This window comes from Hyposmocoma kahamanoa, unplaced genomic scaffold (assembly GCF_003589595.1).
Source record: "Hyposmocoma kahamanoa isolate Upper Pololo Valley unplaced genomic scaffold, ASM358959v1 66, whole genome shotgun sequence".
Classification (NCBI taxonomy): domain Eukaryota; kingdom Metazoa; phylum Arthropoda; class Insecta; order Lepidoptera; family Cosmopterigidae; genus Hyposmocoma; species Hyposmocoma kahamanoa.
In genome coordinates, this window is record NW_020653854.1 from 6,509,835 (window position 1) to 6,532,107 (window position 22,273).

The 22,273-nt window shown below is 38.9% G+C and overlaps 1 protein-coding gene across 4 annotated transcripts in view; it reads right to left on the bottom strand.

The window, feature by feature from the left end:
• Positions 1 to 772: 772 nt before the first annotated feature.
• The window catches only part of LOC113231599 (protein roadkill), a 53,229-nt gene continuing 31,728 nt past the window's right edge, over positions 773 to 22,273 (bottom strand). For 2 of the 4 annotated variants that reach the window (XM_026465964.1, XM_026465962.1), the window contains exons 2-8: positions 21,344 to 21,379; positions 13,909 to 14,077; positions 11,006 to 11,343; positions 9,972 to 10,213; positions 5,581 to 5,759; positions 1,695 to 1,837; positions 773 to 1,163 (exon numbers count right to left, since the gene is read on the bottom strand). In XM_026465964.1, the coding sequence (XP_026321749.1) occupies positions 1,010 to 1,163; positions 1,695 to 1,837; positions 5,581 to 5,759; positions 9,972 to 10,213; positions 11,006 to 11,343; positions 13,909 to 13,983 (1,131 nt within the window). In that variant the 5' untranslated portion in view covers positions 13,984 to 14,077; positions 21,344 to 21,379 and the 3' untranslated portion in view covers positions 773 to 1,009. The remainder of the gene's footprint in view (positions 1,164 to 1,694; positions 1,838 to 5,580; positions 5,760 to 9,971; positions 10,214 to 11,005; positions 11,344 to 13,908; positions 14,078 to 21,343; positions 21,380 to 22,273) is intronic. The other 2 variants (XM_026465965.1, XM_026465963.1) reach the window with 1 other exon arrangement.

Genomic DNA, 22,273 nt, shown 5'->3' on the forward strand with positions numbered 1-22,273 from the left:
CTTTGTACACACGGCCTTCGCTAGTGTGACAATCGCCTCACTAAGGCCCATTATCTAAAAAAAAAAAACAGGAAGAGAGCAACGCGTCGTAATAACCAAACACTTCGTTATTCTGACAAATCAACGTTGCTTAGTCAAAATAAGGAAATATTATTATTGGTAGATGAAATACGGCTCTTCTCCGCTTTGGTGATAATGGGTCTTAGGCTAGAGGCAATTTGTTTTCCGCTAAATGTTTCTCATCTCTAGCTTTAAGCCAAACGTGACTCTATGAAGCCAAAATCGCTCACCGGTGTCGAACGGCTTCTGAAAGTTGTCTCGTATAATTAATGACAATCTTCACAGATACTTATTGCATTCAATTACCATGCTACTTCACAAATGTTCAAAAGTGCTACTTTTAAACGCCTACCAATTCATCGTAACATTATGTATTTGCATTTTCTATAAAAATTGAATACAACGTTGCATTCTACGACGCAACATCACAAACAATTACTGATTACCACATTGAAGTACTTCTACGTAAATTTGCAAATGAACCTTATAATGAAGTGAATAGTTTTAGAATATGAGCTTTTTTTAGTACATAGTAATAATTTACATTTAAACATAACTGTAATTCACAGAAACGACATACATAAAATATGATATTCCAAGCCTACATTCAAAACTACATCAACGCGCAAAAAGCGTCCAGCGTTTCTTCATAAAATACACATTAAAGTAACCGTTTAAAAGCGGTACACTCGACCGCGAGACAAAAACATTAGGATCGAATATCGTCTTGAGATCAATCATAGTAAACGAAGGGTTGAATCCGAGGATCCACTAATGATACGAACACATCCACCTTGGCTCAGCCGGCGCGGACTCGCTTGGGGCAAATCTAGATGAAAAAGGCGCGGCTGGGGTTGCGCGTGCGCAAGTTGAGTCGCGTTTTTCGAGCTAGATGCGCCGGTGGCCTTAGCGCGCCGAGTGGCGTGTCTTTGGTATGAGAGCGGCCGGATTAGGCCTGCTTGACGCGCTTGCGCGGCGGCCCAATGGGCGGGATCTGCTGCTGCTGCGTGGCCAGCGCGCGGAACGCCTCGGCAATCAGGTGCGGGTGCGACGAGATCATGTTCTTCCACCCCGCCGTGTCCATCACGTCCGTCGCGTGACTCCTGGAAGTAGTCAAGGACGTACTGTACAAAACTTTCAATGGTACACCATTTTTACTGTATTGCCATAGCAATTGAGCTGTCGAATCTAGGCAAATATTTTTTTCTAGTGTACTGATAAATTCGTCGCCTTACTTTCTGAAACTCGTATCTTACTACTAGTAAACATAAAGTTACTAAAATCCAAAATATGCAGGCTGATTTCACATTACATTTCCTTCATATTCACACACTTGCTTTTACCTATTCTTAAAGTAATGCATCCGAATACTACCTTTAATAAGAAATTTAAAATAAATAACAGTTTTGCTATCCCCTAAATAATCACTCTTTAGGAGTTTAAGAAAGTGAGGCATTCATATCACAAAATAACAAAAATTATTACTGTCAATTGTCAGACAGAGAATAACTGGAGTAAAGTAGTTGCAGAGCAAACCCTTTTAAAAAGGCCAAGCAGCATACTAAAATTATGTGCTTGTTCATTTTAAATGCAATTTTTTAATTAAAAACAAATAAAATTAAATATGAACTGACGTGTTGATAAAGTCAATGGTTTGCGCTTTGAGCTGGTCTGCGGAGTGAAGGTCGGCGAGGATGAGGGTGTCGGCCGCTGTCTCCACCGACAGACTGAGGCATAGCGCCTCTTCGCACATCACTTTTAACCGCTCCAACGCGTACTGGAAATAATAAAAAAGATTTTTATTAATTAAAAGTTCAAAACAAATATTTTGTTTTTCACTTCACTACATGCTATTTAAAACACAAATATAAAGCATAGTAACCGTCAGGCCACAAATGCACTTAATGAATAAACTTTATTAATTAAATTTTTATTGAATTGATATTCAATTATTTTTTGTGAAATTACTCCACTAGTTTGTTATAATTATTATCGATCTTTGAATAAACTTTATTCAGGTTATTTAACAACTCAATTACAAAGAATGTGATCGAAAAAATGTGTACAATTGTGTAGCTTTACATCGAAGTGGAAAGAGCGCTCTGCAACTAAGGGTTCACCGTTCATATACTTTATATATGCATGATGATAGCCGGTAGATTAAAATTTTAGTAATAATAAAGTTTCATAAATCTAAGTTTTACTCTTTATTTCTGCTTCTATTTTACTGAGTACAGTTTTAGTAGCAGTAGAGCTCCATGTGAGAGAATTCGTTCAGGGAAGTGCTGCCATATTATTTATTTCCGCCGCCAAGTAGTAGTGTAGCATTACTGTGTTCCGGTTTAGAAGGGTAAGGGTGTTGTTGAAATTACAGGCACATGGGACTTGTCAACTTACGTCTAAGAGTGACGGGCGCAGTGGCAGTGCCCGTAAGATCTTTGGGATTTAAAGCTCTGAATAGCACTGCAACTGTTATGGATATGCGTGTCGCTTATCCTGTGATAAGCGACACTACTTGTTCGTCCCGTCACTAGATATCATAAAAAAGAGTACAGTGGAGGTACGCACAGTTAGTGCATGACATTGCAAATTATAATATAAAACATAAGATCGATGTAAGGTTCGATTTTCATTAGGATAGTTTGACAGTTTGTATGTCATCGTAATACCGCACTACCGTAACACTCCACACCTTACTAGAGCTTTTATACAAAATGAACATTTACCGGATATTTCATGAAAACACGACTTATAACAAGTATTACGACGGCACCTAGCCTGGACTGTTGAAACATTTTGTGTTTCGCATTTTAATTTTTAATAAAAGTTAGGGATTACGCAAACCGAAAAGCCAGTCACGCGTTCACGCGTTGTCGCGTCATGCGTCAATCCTAAATATTGACCGACGCGGTCAGAACGCCATCCGTACACGTCATGCTTTCAGTCGTAATACAATATTATAAAGAACGCAAAACGTGAGCGCGGAACCGTGGCAGCCTGTTTTTGCAGAATCCTCGTAAATACATAGTAATTAATTTGAATTAAATATACAACAATTTATAGTTTAATTTACTCACTTTACAAATCCATAATGTACGGAATAACTTCTCGTTTCCCCGGTCGACCAAGGCCGTTTACGTAATGAAAATAAACATCGTTTTTGCGTATCGAGTTTACCGATAGCGTAAGTGCCTAATAGTAATATCCAATAATTATTTTTCGAATAACAACCTAAAAGTAATGAACAGTATATAGGGTCTGAAAAGAGAAACCGGGAAATCTGGGTAACATTTTAGCAGAAAATGAGTTTTGCTGTGGTCTTTATGACCACATTATTAACAAAGCCACTGTAATAAATGGTATAATACAGTCAATTGTAGGATGTCACATTTGCCGTAACAGTTTCTTATCTTAAAGCAAAATGCAACTTACGCTCTTTTTACCATTGAGACGAGACAATCTTCCTTTCTCGCTTGCACCTGTGCATGCTGTTATTTTAGGTCTCGCATAACTCGATCGAAATCGATTTGACCTGCCATGTAAATTCGCGTAATTAAAACGATATGGAACAAATGTTAATTTTTTTACAGGAGTGAAAGAGACAGATGCTCATTAGGCAGTATTTTACTAAACCAAGAGAGCTCGGCGATATACTCCGTCGGATAAATTAGAAGCGTATCGAATGGGAAAACCCGCGCTGCGCGGCCAAGGGAGTCACCTCACTCGTCGACACGGAATTTATTTTGTCCTTATCTACTGACCCGAAAGATAGAGAGTTCCGGGTAGACGGGCTGCATTAATGTACGCCATACCCTGGTACGGCGTACATTAATGCAGATACGCCTTCACGGACATCTGGGACTCTGGGACTCGGGAACTGGAGAGACGCTTCGGCAACGCGAGGTGAGCGTGCCTGCAGCTCCGCCACCAAAGAGATTTGGTAGGGGACTTTAAAGTCAACGGCTTAGCGGTGGCAACCGTTAGTTGTACAATGCATACCGGGAAGTGAGCGTGCCAACAGCTCCGGTACCTATATGGAAAATAGGGAGGGCACAATACGTGCCCCCGGGGCGGCCCATCCCTAGCCTCTTGAGAACCGGATGAAGCCAATGACAACGGTCTGTGACAACCCTGTACACTGGCTGATCAGGACCTGAACTTAGAAGATCCCTGTGCTTGCACAGATTACTGCACTTCTCGCATATTCTAAGGGTTGGTAGGGAGGGCCACTGTAAAAACTTATGTAGAAAGGAACGGGGGATTTCGACACGGAATCGCATTAGGCCGGCGAGAAAAAAATTATATCTATACCACAATTAGAAGTTCTAGTGGCAGTAGAGTCCCTTCCTTGTGAATGAGTTCGTCCAGGAAGTACTGCCATCTTATCTAGGTATGCAGCCAAGCAGTAATGCTTACATGAGTGCGTTCCGGTTTCGAAGGATAAGGGTGCTGGTGACATTACAGGCATATGGGATTTGTCAATTTATGTCTCAGGGTAACGGGCGCAGTGGCAGTGCCCCTCAGATCTATGCGATTTAAAACTCTGAGTGGCACTGCAACGCGAACGACTTGTTTGTCCCGTACTTGGTATCATAAAAAATAAATAAATACGATACAACTCAACACAGATCCGATTCCTGCGAATTTCGGATTGCGTCTTTACAATGCCGACGATGACCGACCACTGGCGTCGATAGCCGATCGGCCTAATTTAATTTTCGGATAAATAATCAGGCTTAAAATGAAGTGAAAATGTTGTAGATTAGTGTAGTATACTATAACGAACTATTTTTTTTAAACCGACGGGAATAGTGTTGTGTGAATTCTTACCAAGACAGTTAAAGCGTTTCTAAGTAATGTAATAATTTGAAAGTGTTGACATCCTACGCTACTACTGTTAGTAAGCAAATAATACTGCTTATACGATTTCGAATTCGATTAGAAAACAGATTTCTTGTCGCATAGCTAAGTTATTGGAGTTATGCGAAAACTTTTTTAATTCCATAAATTTACGACTGTGAAATACAATATCTATGTTAACAAGGTTAGTTAACCCGACAGTGTACTAATCAAATATCGCACGTTGAAAATGGAATATTAATTTTTATTAGTATTAAGTGTTTTTCCTCTCTCGATCATACGGCAAGTGTAGTAAACAGTGAAGATAAAAAATTGACTAAGGCTTATTGGAGAGATGGATTAACACTGACACCAAAATGGAAACCACATATCGCACATGAGAACTAACATAGTGTTATCTCAAAATGGCTTTAAGTTATATTACCTATTTAGTTTCAAAGCGACAGTATTGCCCTGTCACTTTGAAATTAAAACGTATATAAATGACACATCAACATACCGAAATTTTGGAGATAAATTATTAACAAACGCAATTTTGAGATAAAACATAATATAGCGCAATTTTTGACATAATACATGTTAGTTATCAAGTACGATATGCCGTAGCACATACATGAAGCCCGGCGATTTTGTGTGAAAGTTTATAAGAGAAATATGTACCTTATCAGCAGCGGCAAGTAAATCATCAGCCATCTTGTCGAGATTGGGCGCGCGGCCTGTGTAGATGAAGCGCAGCATCTCGCGCAGCACTTCGTGGTCCACGTCGGTGATGTCCACGCGGTTGCGCTTGCGCTCCTCCATCTCGTGCTCGAACATCGCCGCGAACACCGGACTCCGCGCTGGAATTCACAATTTAAGCTAATTTAGCACAGAAACGACCGGAACGAATCTGATTAAGGCATACCGGTCTACCTCCATAAATAAAGCATATCGACTGTGAATTGGCAACCAGTACTATCTCAATTTTGACATCTTTACTGGATGTAGAAAAAATAATTTATATGGCAGCATATATAGCATGGTTTATTAAATAAAAATACGTAGTGTACATACACGTGTAATAAAAATATCTAAAAACTATATATTTTTATCTGATAAACCAGATGCTATATAAATGACGCAATTTTTTCCTTCATCCTGTTAAGTTGTCAAAATTGAGATAGTACCGATTGCCAGTTCACAGCCGATATGCTTTATTTATGGAAGTAGACCGCCCTATTAATTGTTCTAATAACTATTAGAATTTAATTAAAAATTAACAGTAACAGAAAAAATTAATAAGGAACCGTCTGTGAGAGAAAAGAAAACGTAATCCGTCCCGGGGAAAGTCTACTTCGAAGAGCTAAAGCTCCTGGTTTATAGTGCCATAAAGTAATATGACACCCACATGGCAATCAAATTCGTTGTTTCGCTTGACCATGAATCCCAGACATGAAGGTTGTTTATAACAGCTGTATACTCAATGGTATTATTGTTCATTAATTCCAATAAGCGTTCAGGCCAATTCTATGATCGTTTAAGCCTTTTCGCTCAAACTTAAATTCAAATCATCTTTATTTCATACGTAAGCAAATTACACATAAAATCATATTGATTAAACTCTACTGCTCATTCGTAAGGCAGATTCCCCTGTGAAGAATAAGCAAGAAACTCTAAGGAGGACATGCGTTATGTGGTTGTAGACTTTTAATTACCAGACAATATATCGCGACGCTTTTGGTGATAAAACTCTGGGGGTCTACCCTCGATCTCCGTACGACATCCGTCCGAAACAATTACTGCCAAATAAGCAATAGTTGACCAAATGAAAAGACGCGTGATGCGAATGGAGCTTCACACTTGATACTTGTCTTTTAATTTTGTCGTATATTACTTATTTGAAAGTAAATGTTTCGGACGGATGTCGGACGGAGATCGAGAATAGACCCCCAGGTCGGAGAAAATATAGTGTTTCAATACTCAATACTACTTTATTATATTGACATCGAAATATTGGTTGTTCAAACACAATTCTTGTCCATTCCGGTTGTTAAAGGGCCTTCTTAACAACAGCGGAGCGAAAACCTGGGTTTATCAATCAATTGGATTTAGTTATTTTGTGATTTATATTTTTTGACACGACAATTATAATTGCTCTCCTATAACACACCCTTCTAGCTGGATTTTCCTGTAGCGTCTTGAGCCGAGACTGTGTCCATCTGGGCGTTAACGGGGCCCACTATTGAGCTTATAATACGGGTTAATACTCTTGAATTCCCCTTTTGTAAGGTGGCGCAATGACGTATAATCGGTCAACTCCTACGTGTTAAAAAAAATTAAGCAAAATATTGCGCGTTCGCGATTTGGTAGCGTGATTTTTTAACTCTACATACTCGACAGTGATATGGCAATGTCACCGTACGGCTATCAATCATCAACCCATTTATACGTTCTACTGCTCGGTACGGGTCTCTTCTCAGGCGAGCGTGTAGGCTATAATTCGCCACGCTGGCTTAATGAGGGTTGGGGACTTCAAGCGTTTTCTCCGAGGGTTGTGAACCTTCTTCGACGTGCAGGTTTCATCACGACGTCTTCTTTCACCGAAAAGCCGCGTTGGTACGTCTATGGCTTCTTATAATAAAAAGCAGTCTTTTGACATATATAATCCATCATAAATAAAATAACATTGCTTATTAAATACAAATGGATGTCTCCATTTGTATCGATTTATGTTTAATTAGCTTGCGTTCAATTGCACGAGGAAAACAACGCGGAAATTCCCTCACATGGCCACGTTGCGGTTGTCACATAATAGAACAGACATAAATAAATATACTTTACACGTGCTAAGTTAATACATAGGCAACTGCATATTTACTATGCTGTGTTTACGTTGGGCAATAAATTTTAGTAATTGTTGGAACAAAGTACCATTGCAAAGTACTCGTATTATAGACGATAGATAATCAAGGTGTAACACAAGATTCCGACCGTATTTGAGGTACAGTACCGGCACGCTATGATGATCGTTTTCACAGATTACAATAGTGAGGTCAAATCTCAATTTATTATCGAAAAAATATATAATATATAATATTTGATTATATGCGAGTCGCATCTATAAGTTTTTATGATTATAACTAGTATTGCAAAGGGCAGATGATTAAAAAGTTTTAATAAAACGGAAATAAAAATGTTTATTCAAATATATCATCAAATTTGAAACTGCTTTGTTTTGCACTGAGCTTTGACACGAGTTCGCCGGAGGTAGAAGTTATGCTGGTCAGCGATCCCAGAAGTGACGATCGTATTAGATTTCATTTTTAAAAGTTTCGAAAAACCAACGCCGAGTTGTGTTGTAAAATTCTATAAATTTTACTGCACGTCACTACTGACCACAACGTACAACGATTAGTCCTTCAACATAGTTATGAATTAATACGAAAGTTGATGAGCGGACAAACGTCAAAACGGCCATCATAGCGTGCCGATACTTTAGTGTGTGTAGTCGTGGTAACAAATAGTTGTAGAAACTTAACGTATGCGAGTATTTGGGAATTTTAATAGAAGCTTGTTTTCTTCGATGTAAAATTATTTTTACTGAAGTTGTTTGTTATTATGACCTAAGTACGGTCAGATCCTTTTGTTACACCATACGTAACAAGAACGTTTATTATGTTAATTAAGGGTTGTTAAAATTGTTTAAAAAGGAGATTTATTGTAACCTACACCTGGATTAAAGCGAGTAAGAGTCTCGAGTTGTTTGAAATGTAATGTTAGAGGAGAAAGGATTCTTTCCTTTCCACACACATGACATGGATAAAGGAAAAAACAACGTAGAAAGGAAACATATGGGGCCATCGTGCGCGGCGTGACCTTTTTATTAAAAACATCACAGGGAAAGAACGAAGGAATTTAAGGTAGAGGAATACTGAGGATTAGTTACATAGAAAAGATAAAAGCGATGGTAAATCATAGGAGGCCCAGGTAAAAATTTTCAACAGAGGCTTAGAGGGATCTGCACCGTAAAGAGAGCAATGTTCTTATGAGTCTATACTATCTCAAATGGATGTGGTTGATAAATATTTCGCATAAAAGTGAAAGTGGTGAATCAATCACTTTGCAAAAACAGATAGTAAAATTGAGGATGTTACACTGATCTATACGGTGTGAAAACACGATTCGTGAAAATTTTCACAATAGAAAAAAAACTGTAACCTATCAGAAACTCGAAAATTTTTTTGTCCGAAATAACTTTTGTTCGTATTTTCATTACACCGAATTATAACGAAACAGTTGTTCTTTCAGAATATGTTGAATGTTTATTGCAAAGACACGATTAGGTTCGGTTAGGTTAGGTTTAGGTTAAGTAAAGAAAAAACATTTTCATCTCAAAATTACTTTAGAGTTTATGGAGTTTCGACCAAACGTTATTTCTGGAAAATGTCATTTCGGACTACTACTATATCAGTAGACAGACTATTTTTTATATCAACTGAATTAAATAGAACACATATATTATACGATATACATTTTTCCAATGGCTTTAATTTCGCTTTGTAAAAATATAAATTCTGAAATAAGCCAGTGTCCCTGCGCTCGACCCTAGCAAAATGAACCGTATTAGTACGAGAAAACTTCGAGCTGAGTTAGTATTGACTCTTAAGTAGAAGAAGAAATAAATAAAGATCGTTTATTCAACATTATTATTAGAGACTGTACAACTTATAGTTTGTGTTGGTAATCATCAACATGTACCTACTTCAATGTTTTTGTATATTGATTTCAATCCATACATAAAGATGTGCAGTGATGTGGTGTCATCAAAGCAACCAGGTAGACTGGTGGACAAAAAGCATTATTTAACAAGTTTTGTACAATCTGCATGAAGGCTACCACTTTCCAACATGACTGCTAATTGTAATTGCTATTTTGTAGTGTCAACTAGTAACAAAACGTGCGTCACGTTACGCCTTCCAAATTGGCGAAAGCCGCAAGAACAAACAAAGGGAATTAAGTCATAGCTTTTATGCTGAAGGTACATAATGACACACATTAATATAAACATTTACCTGCTAATATAGCTTTATGCGCTTGGAACTCCCGACCGCCGACTGCGAGTGTGACGTCAGAGAACCTCTCATTGTCAAATAGGGCTCCCAAATCGTCTGATAGCCGGCACTCTGGTACTTTGAACTGGACGACGTTACTCTGCCCACTGATATTGATACTATCCGCTACTACTGACACCTCACAGAATATCGTCAGCTTGTCTTCGGGTAAAAGACCGTTTGCTTCGTCTAGCAGGAAATCTCTGAAATCGACGTATACCATATTTCTATTACAATAAAAATGAATAGGACACTGGTTTTGTGAAAAGCCAATTATTGTTGTGTAACAAACTCTACAATAAATAAATCTGTTTTGTTGTAGTTTAACGCTTCTAGAAATGTAAATTAACTTATCAAGCGCCTGACCAAAAGGTGAACGTAACGCTTAATAGAAATTACTGTTAACCGCAAAACTGATTAGAATTTTAATTACCTACTTAAAAAGTCACCCAAGTTTATGGAACAATATTACGAAATTGCAAAATCACCTTTTTAGGAAAGATAGGACAAATTATATAAGATCTTTGGCAAGAATCCAATATTGAACCTCTGCAGTTAACAAAATTATGAAACTTCGAGGTCGTTAACCTGGCTTGCCCTTTGTAATAAAAATGCTTTATTCAAAATAGGTGGATGGCATTTGCATTAGTTCTTCTTAGTCGAAAATTATCAACTGCCGAAGTAAAGGGGTTGATTTATATTAAACCACTCCGCCGAGATCTCCGACAGGCGACAAAGTTACCTCGTTGCAGTGGTTATAAAAAGGGTAACTAAAGTTCAAAGTACACCGGTGCTTACAGCACGCATTTCAACCCGCAGTTGTCGTTGCGTACGTACAACTGTATTTAAATTGGGTTGGGGTCTCCACCCCAAACTGTGGAACTGGAATCGTGAATAAGCCCCGCACGACACGTAAAAATGACGCACAAACGTAAATGCTTTGACAAAAGATAATAATAATAAAGAGTGATAAAGTAATCGTAAATAGTCCCCACCTTCTGATGAATTTTTTGAATCCCCAGTCCTTTCCTTGGACGAATCTGTATGCTCGCTGTGACTCCATCGCCTTGGTTTCTTCCCGTTTCGCGTTTAATATTGAGAACTTGAACTTTGCACGCACTTCTGATTTATTACACGACACTAATAATAGATATAACGATAAGTAGTCTTTGCTCTCTTCATCGAGTCCTTTTGGATTTACGCGGAGACACCACTTTAATTTATCACTAGCACCGGCTGAGAAAGTCGATGATTTTAACACTTCACCCATCTCCTCTCTACAAAAACTAAAATTGTTTATTGTCCACATGTAACTGAATTTCACCACTTTGACCTGAAACAAATAAATACAAACTTTAAAGTACTTGCCCAGTAGACAAACAAAGACGCAATGAATTATTCATGAAACTTGACTGCACTGAGCATTTGTTTGTTCTCAAAACAAGTTAAAAGATAAAGGAGCAAGACAAAGGAAACAATAATTGCAGAGTAAAAAATAAACAAGGGGCTGGCAATCATCAGGCATCAGTTGAAAGCTTATAAATAATGGAAGAGTATCCGGTCGGTCTGAGCTTTCGCAAGGTGTCCCAAGCGGAGCAGAGTAGGCGAGCATCGATGCTGCGCAATAAATCTTTACAAAAGACTCGCTTTGGGGAACTATTCAGGACGCAATTGGTCCTTTGTGCTTCTAACTGCCCGTTGACGGCTGGACAAACGGTCGTTTCGGATTGTGACTATTTATTTATGGCGAATCTTTAAACAAAACCATCTGGTTAAACCTTTATTCAACTTCAAGGTTGGGATGGTGCCTTTAGTATCTTATAATTAACGATGTCAATATAACTATGGAATGTAAATTTATATTGTTACAGTTATGTGATGAGTTTCCAAGATCTGTAAATAGATGTATTGGTGAGGGCCTTGTAAGTACAAAGGATGAACTTCGCCGTTCAATATGGTGAGGTGGTAGGTATCAATGGGTTGGGGCCCATCAATTTCAGCAAGGTCATGTGGGCTAGGCGAGCGTCGCAGGCGCAGCCTGGCCGCTGGTCGTTGCCCCCGACCGTTGCTTGGCTTGCGGGCCTGCGGGTTTGCGGGCTTGCGGTGCTGCTGAGGTCTTCGCCCGGTCGCCGACCCGATCCAAGGCCGCCCGCATCATCCCCGCGTATTCGCGGACATATTATAGATAACATCCGCTCGTAGATTCCACCGCGTCCTAAGGCCTTATGAGTCGACGTCCGACGATTTATTTCAAACTGGTAGTCATGTTCTGTTTTGCTTAATTTCTTTACCAATTGAGGATTGTATTTCAAAGTAAACGGCTGATATTACAACCGATTACTTTGAAAGCAAGCAACATTTAACGATATATTTTGCAAATATTCCGCCGGTTCCGCTGTTATTTTCAATTTTCCCATAAGCGATTGTTGTGTGGGAGAGAAGGTTAACGTAGTCGATAACACGGAGTTTAGCTGTGACGCGTTTCCAAGTAATGAAGAGAGCGATTATCGCGAAGGCACGTGGAAGGCCACTGCGGCGCCAGCGGCACGTGCGCGGTGCATAGGTCCGCTGCAGCTGCACGCGGAAGCGCTCATTGTTTGCATAGTTGCCATTTCAACAAACAATAACTTCTAATTAAACATACACAACTAAATGACCTTATACATGAGATATACTTATTTAGTTCCGTTATTGTTAACGGTAGAAGAACGATCATCAACGCCAAAAATGAAGAGCTCGGAGTGAACCTTAATATACATGCTATCGCGACGCGCAGCAAAGCGAAAAATACCGTTACCATTCGCGAGCTAAATAGATTTTTTGGTAAAAAGCACCTAAGATGTTAATGCCAGGCCGAATAAGTCGTCCAACGGTCGTTCCAATTGTTCTGAAAGGTGACCGACGAAAAGGAAACGGCACGTGAAATTGCAGACTACGAAACAATTATCAGCCTTGATCTAACTTCCTGGTATTAGCATGATGGTTTTTAGTATAAAATAAATAAAGTAATAATTGTGTTATCACTACAACGTTTAGGTTAATTTATCTGTCAGCTATAAATATTTAACGATAAGCTGGTAGTATCGCGGTGAGTTCGCAAAATCGTGCGAACAATCAGCTCACGTTGCCTAGTGATGATCGCACGTAGCGTAACTATGACGCGAGTTGCCTTTACGGTTTGTTCATGGAACACGTTTGTTACTTCCTGGTGGGTTTACACGTTAACACATTGTGCGCACTGTGTTTCAAGTTCACATTCTGGCAAAGAATATTATCGCTCGGCGGGCGCTCTGCTTCAGATGAGGCGATTTACGACATCGACTGCGGGGGTTTTACGAGCACTTAACTTGATGCGTCCATCGGGAAGCTATTCCAAAGCTTGTTCGAGGTCATGGGTACTAATTTTGTTGCTATTTGTTAATGATCAAGTTACAGGGACTCTTAACAAGTTAGGAGTAATTAAATGACAAATAATCTTCCGCTTATAGTCACTCGCCCCGTTCAAAGAAATTCGATTAAATCTTAGCATAACCAAAACTTATTAACGTTCGATACAGATCAAGTAGGTAAGTTACATTTGAGCACCTTATAAATTTACATGTGTTTTATATTTACATATGTTATTAGTATGAATGTTAATTGTATTCAAGGGCGTTTCAGCATTTTGTACAATAGCGATATTGGCCATCATTATAAATAAATTCATCAAGTAGAACAGTTTTTAGATATTTGGAGGATCATTTAAAGATGCCATGCCAAGTTTAATCCATCACAATGTGCAACATACGTGGATGTCATATAACACATCTTTCGTTTGTTGTGCCTATTAGACATAGTAATCGGAGGTATGAACAAGCCATTGTCAAAGATGGTCCAGAAATATAGCAATGAGGCATACCTGTGTGAAGCACCAGTTCTCTGCGACGGGCGTGTTCCCGTCGTGCAGCGGGCTGGGCACGCGGCTCACCGCCATGCCGCCGGCGCCGTTGGATGACACGCGCGCCGACTGCGGGGCCGGCGCGCCGCCGCCCGACCCTCCACCGCCGCACTCGTTGCCTGAACCGAGCCTGCAACAATACACACACCCTTTTATATAAAATACGGGTAGTATTTTCAATAGGAGATGAAGATTCTGTCATACTGAAATCTGAATTCAGAAGAATTCTGGCCGACCGGGCCACGGTTCTCAAAAGTGTACTCCGAAAGTTATGTACAAAACCGATGGAAAAACAATACGTATTATGTACATTGAGAAATAATGTGTTTTCGTAAAAAAGTAGGTAAAAGAGCTCAGTTGATGGAAATCGTAAGCAGATAAACTGAACGCATGCTACAAAACGGGAACAACAGAAATGCTTAAAAAAGTATTATTGCTTGTGAGTACTTAGACAAACGTAATAGCCCCGATACGCTAGCGAGTGACCTAGTGGCCGAAAGGCAATACCTGCAACTTCTCATGGAATTGAATGCAAGGCGAAAATGTAGCAACGACGTAATACGCCAATCAACGATCGCAATTTCGCTTCCCAAATCTGGGACGCGAACACAATACATATTACACACTAACACATATACATACAGTACATGCGTACTGAGCACACTCATTCGTGAACAATGACTTGACGACTCAGTGAAAGAGGAGTTACATGTTATTAAGTAGCTTATGGGTTTTGGTGCCGTAAAAACGTCGAAAGTACCACGAAGTAGGGCGTACACAATACGCGAGATATACAGCCGACCTGCGAGACTTTCACGAAGTGAAGTTCGATTACCAAATACGCGTTAGAATCTGTGTCAGTTTCATCACCACGCTGCATCCGTTCACGAGCTACGAGCGGCCGCTTTGTGTGTGGGCTATTGGAATCAAAACGTGCCGTTCGCCTGTACAATAAGAGTCGCTTTCCAACTAAATTTTCAGCATCATCAATCTACCTAGCACCTTTAATATAATTTCTAAACAAATCTGTCATGTTAATTTTGTTGATGATTGCGCTAACATAACACGTCATCGTAGCGATAATTTTTCACAAATCTTGCACATCAGTATTTGTAAACGTGCACAAATTACCACGTGACAAGCTCTACATGCAAATTTATTGCAAGCCTGGGTTTTAAATACACAATGAAAACATTTGACGTATATGTAAAATCATGATGTGCAAGTTACTCGATTACTACCAGATATACTTTATTTTCACTAAGAGGCCGAAGAGCAATAAACAGTGGTTGTGGCCAAGTAACACCGTTCTCTGATACTCTTAATTACTGGCTGCATTCAGTATAAATAATTATTCGCTTTAGCGAGCTTATCGCTCTGTGCTAGTGTGCCTGATCGTCGACAAACACTGTCTGTTGTAGGACACATGACAAGGAATACTGGTACACAGACAAAGTGGGCCTGTATTCCACGTAATTACATTTTTCTGTGAATTAGGGCTGAGCCACAACAGGGATCATAGAGAACAGATGTGCATAGTAAGCGTATAAGTCGAAAAACACGTCATATATGAGATGTAATTTTTTGTGCAACAAATTGAAGTGTTGCAACAATATTTATTATGAAAGTATACTCGGCAAACTTCCGTGTCAATTAGTGAATTGTGTACAGCGAAACAGAAAATTATGTCAAACATGAAAAGTGTCACAGCACTAAATAAAAGTAGGCTAAGTGAATTTAATCGGTGCGACCCAGAAACTGTCAGCGTCGACTAAGACACGAATTAACTTATGTAAGTAAAGATGTTACCAAACCGAATTACCTACATGTCTTTTTATATAAACTTATATTTTATACGATTTATTAAAATGATAAAGTTACGTTTATCTGCTACATGCGGTTGGCTTAGGGCGTGACATCCTCGTTGCTTTCATCGTCGAATATAGTTTACTTATTGTTATTGACGACCAACTTGCACCACAATGAGTAAAGGCTTCTAGCAATTAGTCATTTTATTAGGAAATGTGTCATTTATATGTGACATATTCATATAGCTAGATATGTTGTCTGCACTATCAGATCGAAAGGTGGGAGGCCGTGTAGGTACGCTTTCTACACCACTGGCTAGATAAGATATCTGGCGCGCAACTATCAATCCGAGGTCGATCAACAGTTCGCTACGGTGGCAAATGGAGCGGCCCGATCGACCTACATTCAGTTTCAGTGGACCACTCCTATCATGATTAACAATACGTGAATCATCGCTCTCTCAAGCATTTCAGACGCAAACACGTCATTATAATATCCAGAACCCAAATTACACATATGTGTTGACGCAACCGGCACTCTACTTAAAATCCAGTCTGACGTTCACACTTAAATGTTCAGTCCTATATATTTCCGAAACCCATATTCCTAGGTTATATTTCATTTTCTAAGTTCATATTTCTGGGTCACAACTCCTGATTGATTCCAACCAATTTAAAAAACCAAAAATGGACCTCGAATGTATACAAAGTTAGGCCCCAGACATGGATAACGACAAAACTGTAATCAATCCAATATAAATCTTTTGTATTTTTTGGCTTATGCAGAGAAAATAGTAGCGGCTATGCTTTTGTGGTCGACCACCCACCGCTGGGACCACCGCAGTAACAAAAAAGGTGCACGGTGCCGTAAACAATAGCCTTTTTTCATTACTAATATGATTATTTTGTACGACACCATCTTCTCTGATGAGACTTTTAATAGTGAGAACAACCGTGTTACCAATATAGAACTAATTTGCAAAAATATATTAACACATTGCGCTTGTTACAATTGTTGTCCCTGTTTATTTGAAATAAGTCTGGATCAATGTGACTCTGAGCTGGAAAACTGCCTGCCCTTTACTTGCCCTGGACAACCTTTATACAATGCACTGTCAAACCAATCGCGACAAGCACGCATTATTATGATAATGAAACCTAACCGTACGAGTCTGGTTATTTTTCATTTTAAATAGCAGTCTAAGCAGCCTTGATTTATCACTTCATGGTATGTCGTAAAGTGCCGTAAATGCACGTAATTAGAGACTAAACGCTTATATTTTACGTGCACAACAATTGGAACGTGGTTAATGTGCTTAATAAATCGTCATAAAACATTAAATATGTTCATGTTATCTTTATTTTGTTCAGTTACAAAAATATGCGGGCAGTGAGCTTGCGAGAGTCAACAACCCGTGAAAGCTTAGGCAATCTCAGTGGTACGTATCAACGGTCTCCCGTGGTCTTATTATAGATGTCATCCGACCTGCTCGCATCCTCTTCTATATTTAAGTCCACTCAGCGTCGTTTTACTAGATTGGAATCGTTAGGAAAAATTGAAAGCAGAAGAGATTGATTTATCTGACAAAACTTGCACGAAAATTTTAAGAGCTTAGCAACTAAAACTACCATGAAACTCAAATAAATGCAAGAAAGATTTGAAAACAAAAACATATAAGAAACTGTCAAGGTAAAAGCAAACTAAAGATAGAGCCAACAGGATAACGTCCACAGGGAAAAAACTCCAAGGAAACAAAAATATTTCAGCGCTACGAAAATAGGACAAATAAACGAGGACACACATTATCGTATTTCCTACTTATTAAAAATACATTGGTATGTTGATTGTATATTCACGTACTAAATTAGTTCATCAAACCATGTATAAACGACCTGATAAGGGTGACAATTGTATGTGGTCATAAATTTGCAATCAATGATAATAAAAATGGCGGACGCTTGGCAGACAATAGCACGCAATAAGGACTTAGAACAATCGAGTGCCCTGACTCTGATACGCTTATGGGTAGTTTTATTTAGGCATTGGTGGCGGTGGCCAGTGGGTGCGCGGGCGCGGTTGTCAGGATCAGGGGGGAGGAACCAGTGAGCAATGCCCTCTTAACGATAACTCGTGTATGAATCAGACGCCCTGAGGACGATCCAACAGAAGGGTCCTCGACTGAACGTGAAGGACGCTTTGTTTACCGCAAACAAACATTCCTACCGTATCAGTCGTATTATTATTATATTAAAAGATATTTCATTACACGTTGTCCTTAATAATGCAATATGATATAAAGTCGACTACAATGTCTGTTATACATTTATTCTACCCATGAAACCAACAAAAAATTAAAAGAAATATACAATAACACACATGATCAAGACCACTGGTAGACGTTTAATAATCAAGTAAATAATTAATTTTGGCAAGAAAAATAATAGAAGGGAAATTCTACGTAGGTACAAGATGATCTGTCTAAGAAGATGTTCGTTTACAGAGACGATTATTTGCAGTGATGCATCTGGCCGACAACTGATAATGGATGGTTAAAGTGGATACGAGGCCGCCACCGCCTTCATGCTGTACAAGTAAACGTATCTACAACGGTTAACAAATGAACCCATTGTATCATATGTCCGTCCGGTGACATATTTAATGTAATACAAAGCAGTCTTATTGTATATTAAGGAAAAATATCCTTCGTCATAATTTAGGTTAGGCATTTGCTTGTAATCTACAAGGCAATTGACGATTCGTAAAAAACGGTAGAATATCCTTCAACCGGAAATGAAACGCCTGACTTATCTGCCTACGAAATTGAAACAATCTTTGCGAAAATGCCGCATTTTAACCTCTTTGTCTCCTCCACGTAGATGCATTATTCCTGTTAAAAATCTTTTTTTATATTGTTAAATAGAAACAAAAGAATTATTAACGTTCATAGACATGATAAAATACACATTAAAATGAAAATAGTCAATAGGGAACTGCTTTATTTCATTATAATGTACGTTGAATATTGAATAGCACAAATAATCTAAGTCCAGCATGTTTTATTTTAATAATCTGGTTTATATCTCACCGCAAGTATTTTGAGCCGTTAGTGGTCCGTTTCATCTTTTTATGTTAACCTTTACGAGTGCAACCAATACACTTTATAGTTAAAATACGTTTGAACTAACTAAATTTGGTCCAGTATGAATTACAATGATCCTGTCATTAGCGAAATTTTTGGCAAAAGAACATTCATGGTCAAGTCGAAATGAATACTAACCTTCAGACGGTAGCTATTCTAACTATCTATTCTGCGTACCTATAGATGACATAATCGCACTGTGGAAAAATTTAAAAACATTTTTTAATCTCGTTTAATTTAATTGCTGCTATGTCGTATCGCCAAGGACGGCAATTGTTATTTAAATATTACAACGGCTGGGATCGACACAAACATCTTTATTTATATTATAAAGCATGTAAGCACATATCCACGCGTATGCTGATCTGTTGTTTAATACAGATACATGGTAACAACGCAAATTATAGGTGTGACGTGTTGAATAATCAAACACACGATACAGCCAAGGCTGCGGCAGTTGTCGTCTCACAGTCCGTTGTAGGTAATGTGTAACAATAAGCACTCAATGTCAAAGTCAAATCAAACGTTTCCGCTATTTTAAGGAAACTTTGATAAGGATTTTAAAACCATAATAAGATCTTTATTATTAAATATATTGGTTTTACAGAAAAATCACAACAATTTGACACTAGAGGAGCAATATAGGTCCCCGTAACAGAGTTCCAGTCATATGTTAATGTGGGTACGTCTGAGGGTTGCCAATGGTACAAAGATCGTCCTTCCTGTCGTAAGTAGGCATCGATAGATAGACAACGCTGAAAATTAACTACGTTCAATTATACCTTATTTATATTCCTTTGTTGAACGCATTTACAATTAAATTGAAACATGGTTTTGTCGAGCTAAGAGACAGGCTTAGGAGTACTAGGAAGGATAATTATGTTAACGGAATGCAATGTAACATAAATAAACATTTTGCGAATCGTATTCGGCTCGGTGACGATTGTATGAGCAGTGCAAGTGTACGCGGAACTAAATTCCACCTCTATTCGTCCGAGAAGCGCGGGGACGCGCAAGGTGACCGATGCCCACGTGAGCCATGATCACGGGGCTTACAGGGTAAAGGGCTTGAATTTTGTTCCACCCACTATGTGTCAGATATCACATATAGTCAATATTATGTCTACTACTTGTACAGTCTGTGGAAAACAAAACGATATATAATTGGCACACAATTATAACAGAATTCTCAGGATCTCAATCAGGTTATCCAGAAATAAACGGATAATTAAAAACAATAAGCTTTGTTTAGCGAAGAATTAGTTACGAGGACGGCTGAAATTACAACTAAACAAATAAGGAAGCAATATGAATTATATATCACGAGAAATTATGCCATAAGTGGACGAACGTGTAGTAGTATTGATAGAATCGACATGTCGATAGGTATCATTAAATTATATACGGCGTTATCAGTTCGACTTTGATAGATAAACATAATCACGTGTCACCAAAAAATGAACAAAACCGCCAACAATATATTATGTTTCCTTGTTATAAAGGAGGTTTTATATTTACGAGTATAAACGACCATCGTAATTTATCGACAAGTATCTTTGAATATATCAAAACACGCTGCAACCAAGATGAAGTAAGTAGACAATGTTAAGCTCTTCGTTTGCTTATTCCGAGATAATAAAATAAACAAGGCTGGGCACTCCTTTGGTACTAATTTTTATTCAAACGAACAAAGAAAACTTTAGAAACTTGAGTTTGGTTACGCAACGTCCCTGATCTTTTGCAAATAATCTGCCCGTGTATACACGAGGAACGATTACAATCAAATTATTTGGCCAGCGTCCAAAAACATTAACTACGTACTGTGTACTAAAGCTCAATTCAACGAAATTCATTAGAGATAGCACAATGTATGTAAGTAACTGACAATGTTCTTGAGGAGCAGGTATTAATATAAAATTTGGTGACGCTAACAAATATTGCAAAACCCATAAAGCAATTAAAATTGAGGACATTTTAATTTGAATTTATTGCCCTTACATTTTTGTTTCCTGGTGGAATGCTTGAATTGAATGAGGTTGTGGAGTTCTTGAAGTCAGCCTTCTCTGTCACTCATTACGAAAATGTGGCGTGTGGAAGCGGGACGTAATCATTTCTTATAAAGAGACTAACCTTTGCAATAGAGCGTTTGGCCTCGTGAGGAATCGAGCGATGGATCGACAGACTTGACTGAATAATGGTGAGACTTAGTCGTTACGTCACGACCTTCATAGGCCGAGCGCAGTGACGTCGGTGTACGCACGCCTACCTGTTAGCACGTGGTCTAATAAACCAACAGCTGCCTAAATATAAAAGCCGCGTATACAAAATCTTCATTACCCTACGTAATTCTAGTACTTAGAGCAAAATTGAAATTGTCTAGCAGTGAGCTACTAATGAATGTATTATCAATACTGTAGGTAATAAGAATAAAATAAAAAGGTTACGTACTTCAACCAAGAGGAGCGGGCGGTTTGCTGATTATACCTAGAAAGGAAATCAAAACGTTGATATAGTGTTAAACAATAGACGACACACACGTAGGCAAGGTCTAGGGGATCAAGGCTCGCAACAAAAAGATTATCATGGGCACCTCGAGCGAGGATAAGCTGCGAGGCGGAAGCGAGTGAGCGAGCGAGGCCGACGACGGGCGCACCAATTCACAAACTCAATTCGCACTAGCTGAAGCGGTGTTACCTCGCTTTATACGCTAAATGACTTTGTGAAAGCTCCAACAACCTTACGTTCCACAAAATGTAGAGAGCATCTCGTGTATTAAAGGTTCACTTATCGGCGTACATAAACATAAACTGTTACACAATGTAACTCAATGTCTACGAGAATTCTACGCTCGAGATCAAAGGCATCTTGTGCTAACAAGACGAAGTCGTATCCGCTCACGGTAAGATTATTTTGAAATGATTATGTCGGCACTTAACATGTTTTAAATACAAAGAGCGATGTGAGCAAGAGTATGCGAGACGATTATGCAACATTCAACGACACATGTGTAGTACGTGACGTAGTGTCGCGAGTCGCAGCAGGCAATGGTGGGCGAGCAGAGCGCGAGCAACCGAAACCGACACACAATCCGCAACCCGCGTACCACGCAACAAACCCAACATTTGGCAATACGGCCATTGGAAAGCGAAGATTTCGATGGCACAGTGTAACGCCGTATTGTATGAAAACGCTAATCTAACTGGGGCAAATTGATTTATAACTTAAACAAGAAACTGTGCCACCTCGGCCCTAGTGCACCGCGTTCTACATTGTTTTACCATGAATACGTAAACAGATATCAAGTCTGTGCAAATTTATGATATTGACTTGACTTATTGCTTATTATCGGCCCAACTAATAAAATAAATATGATGCGTA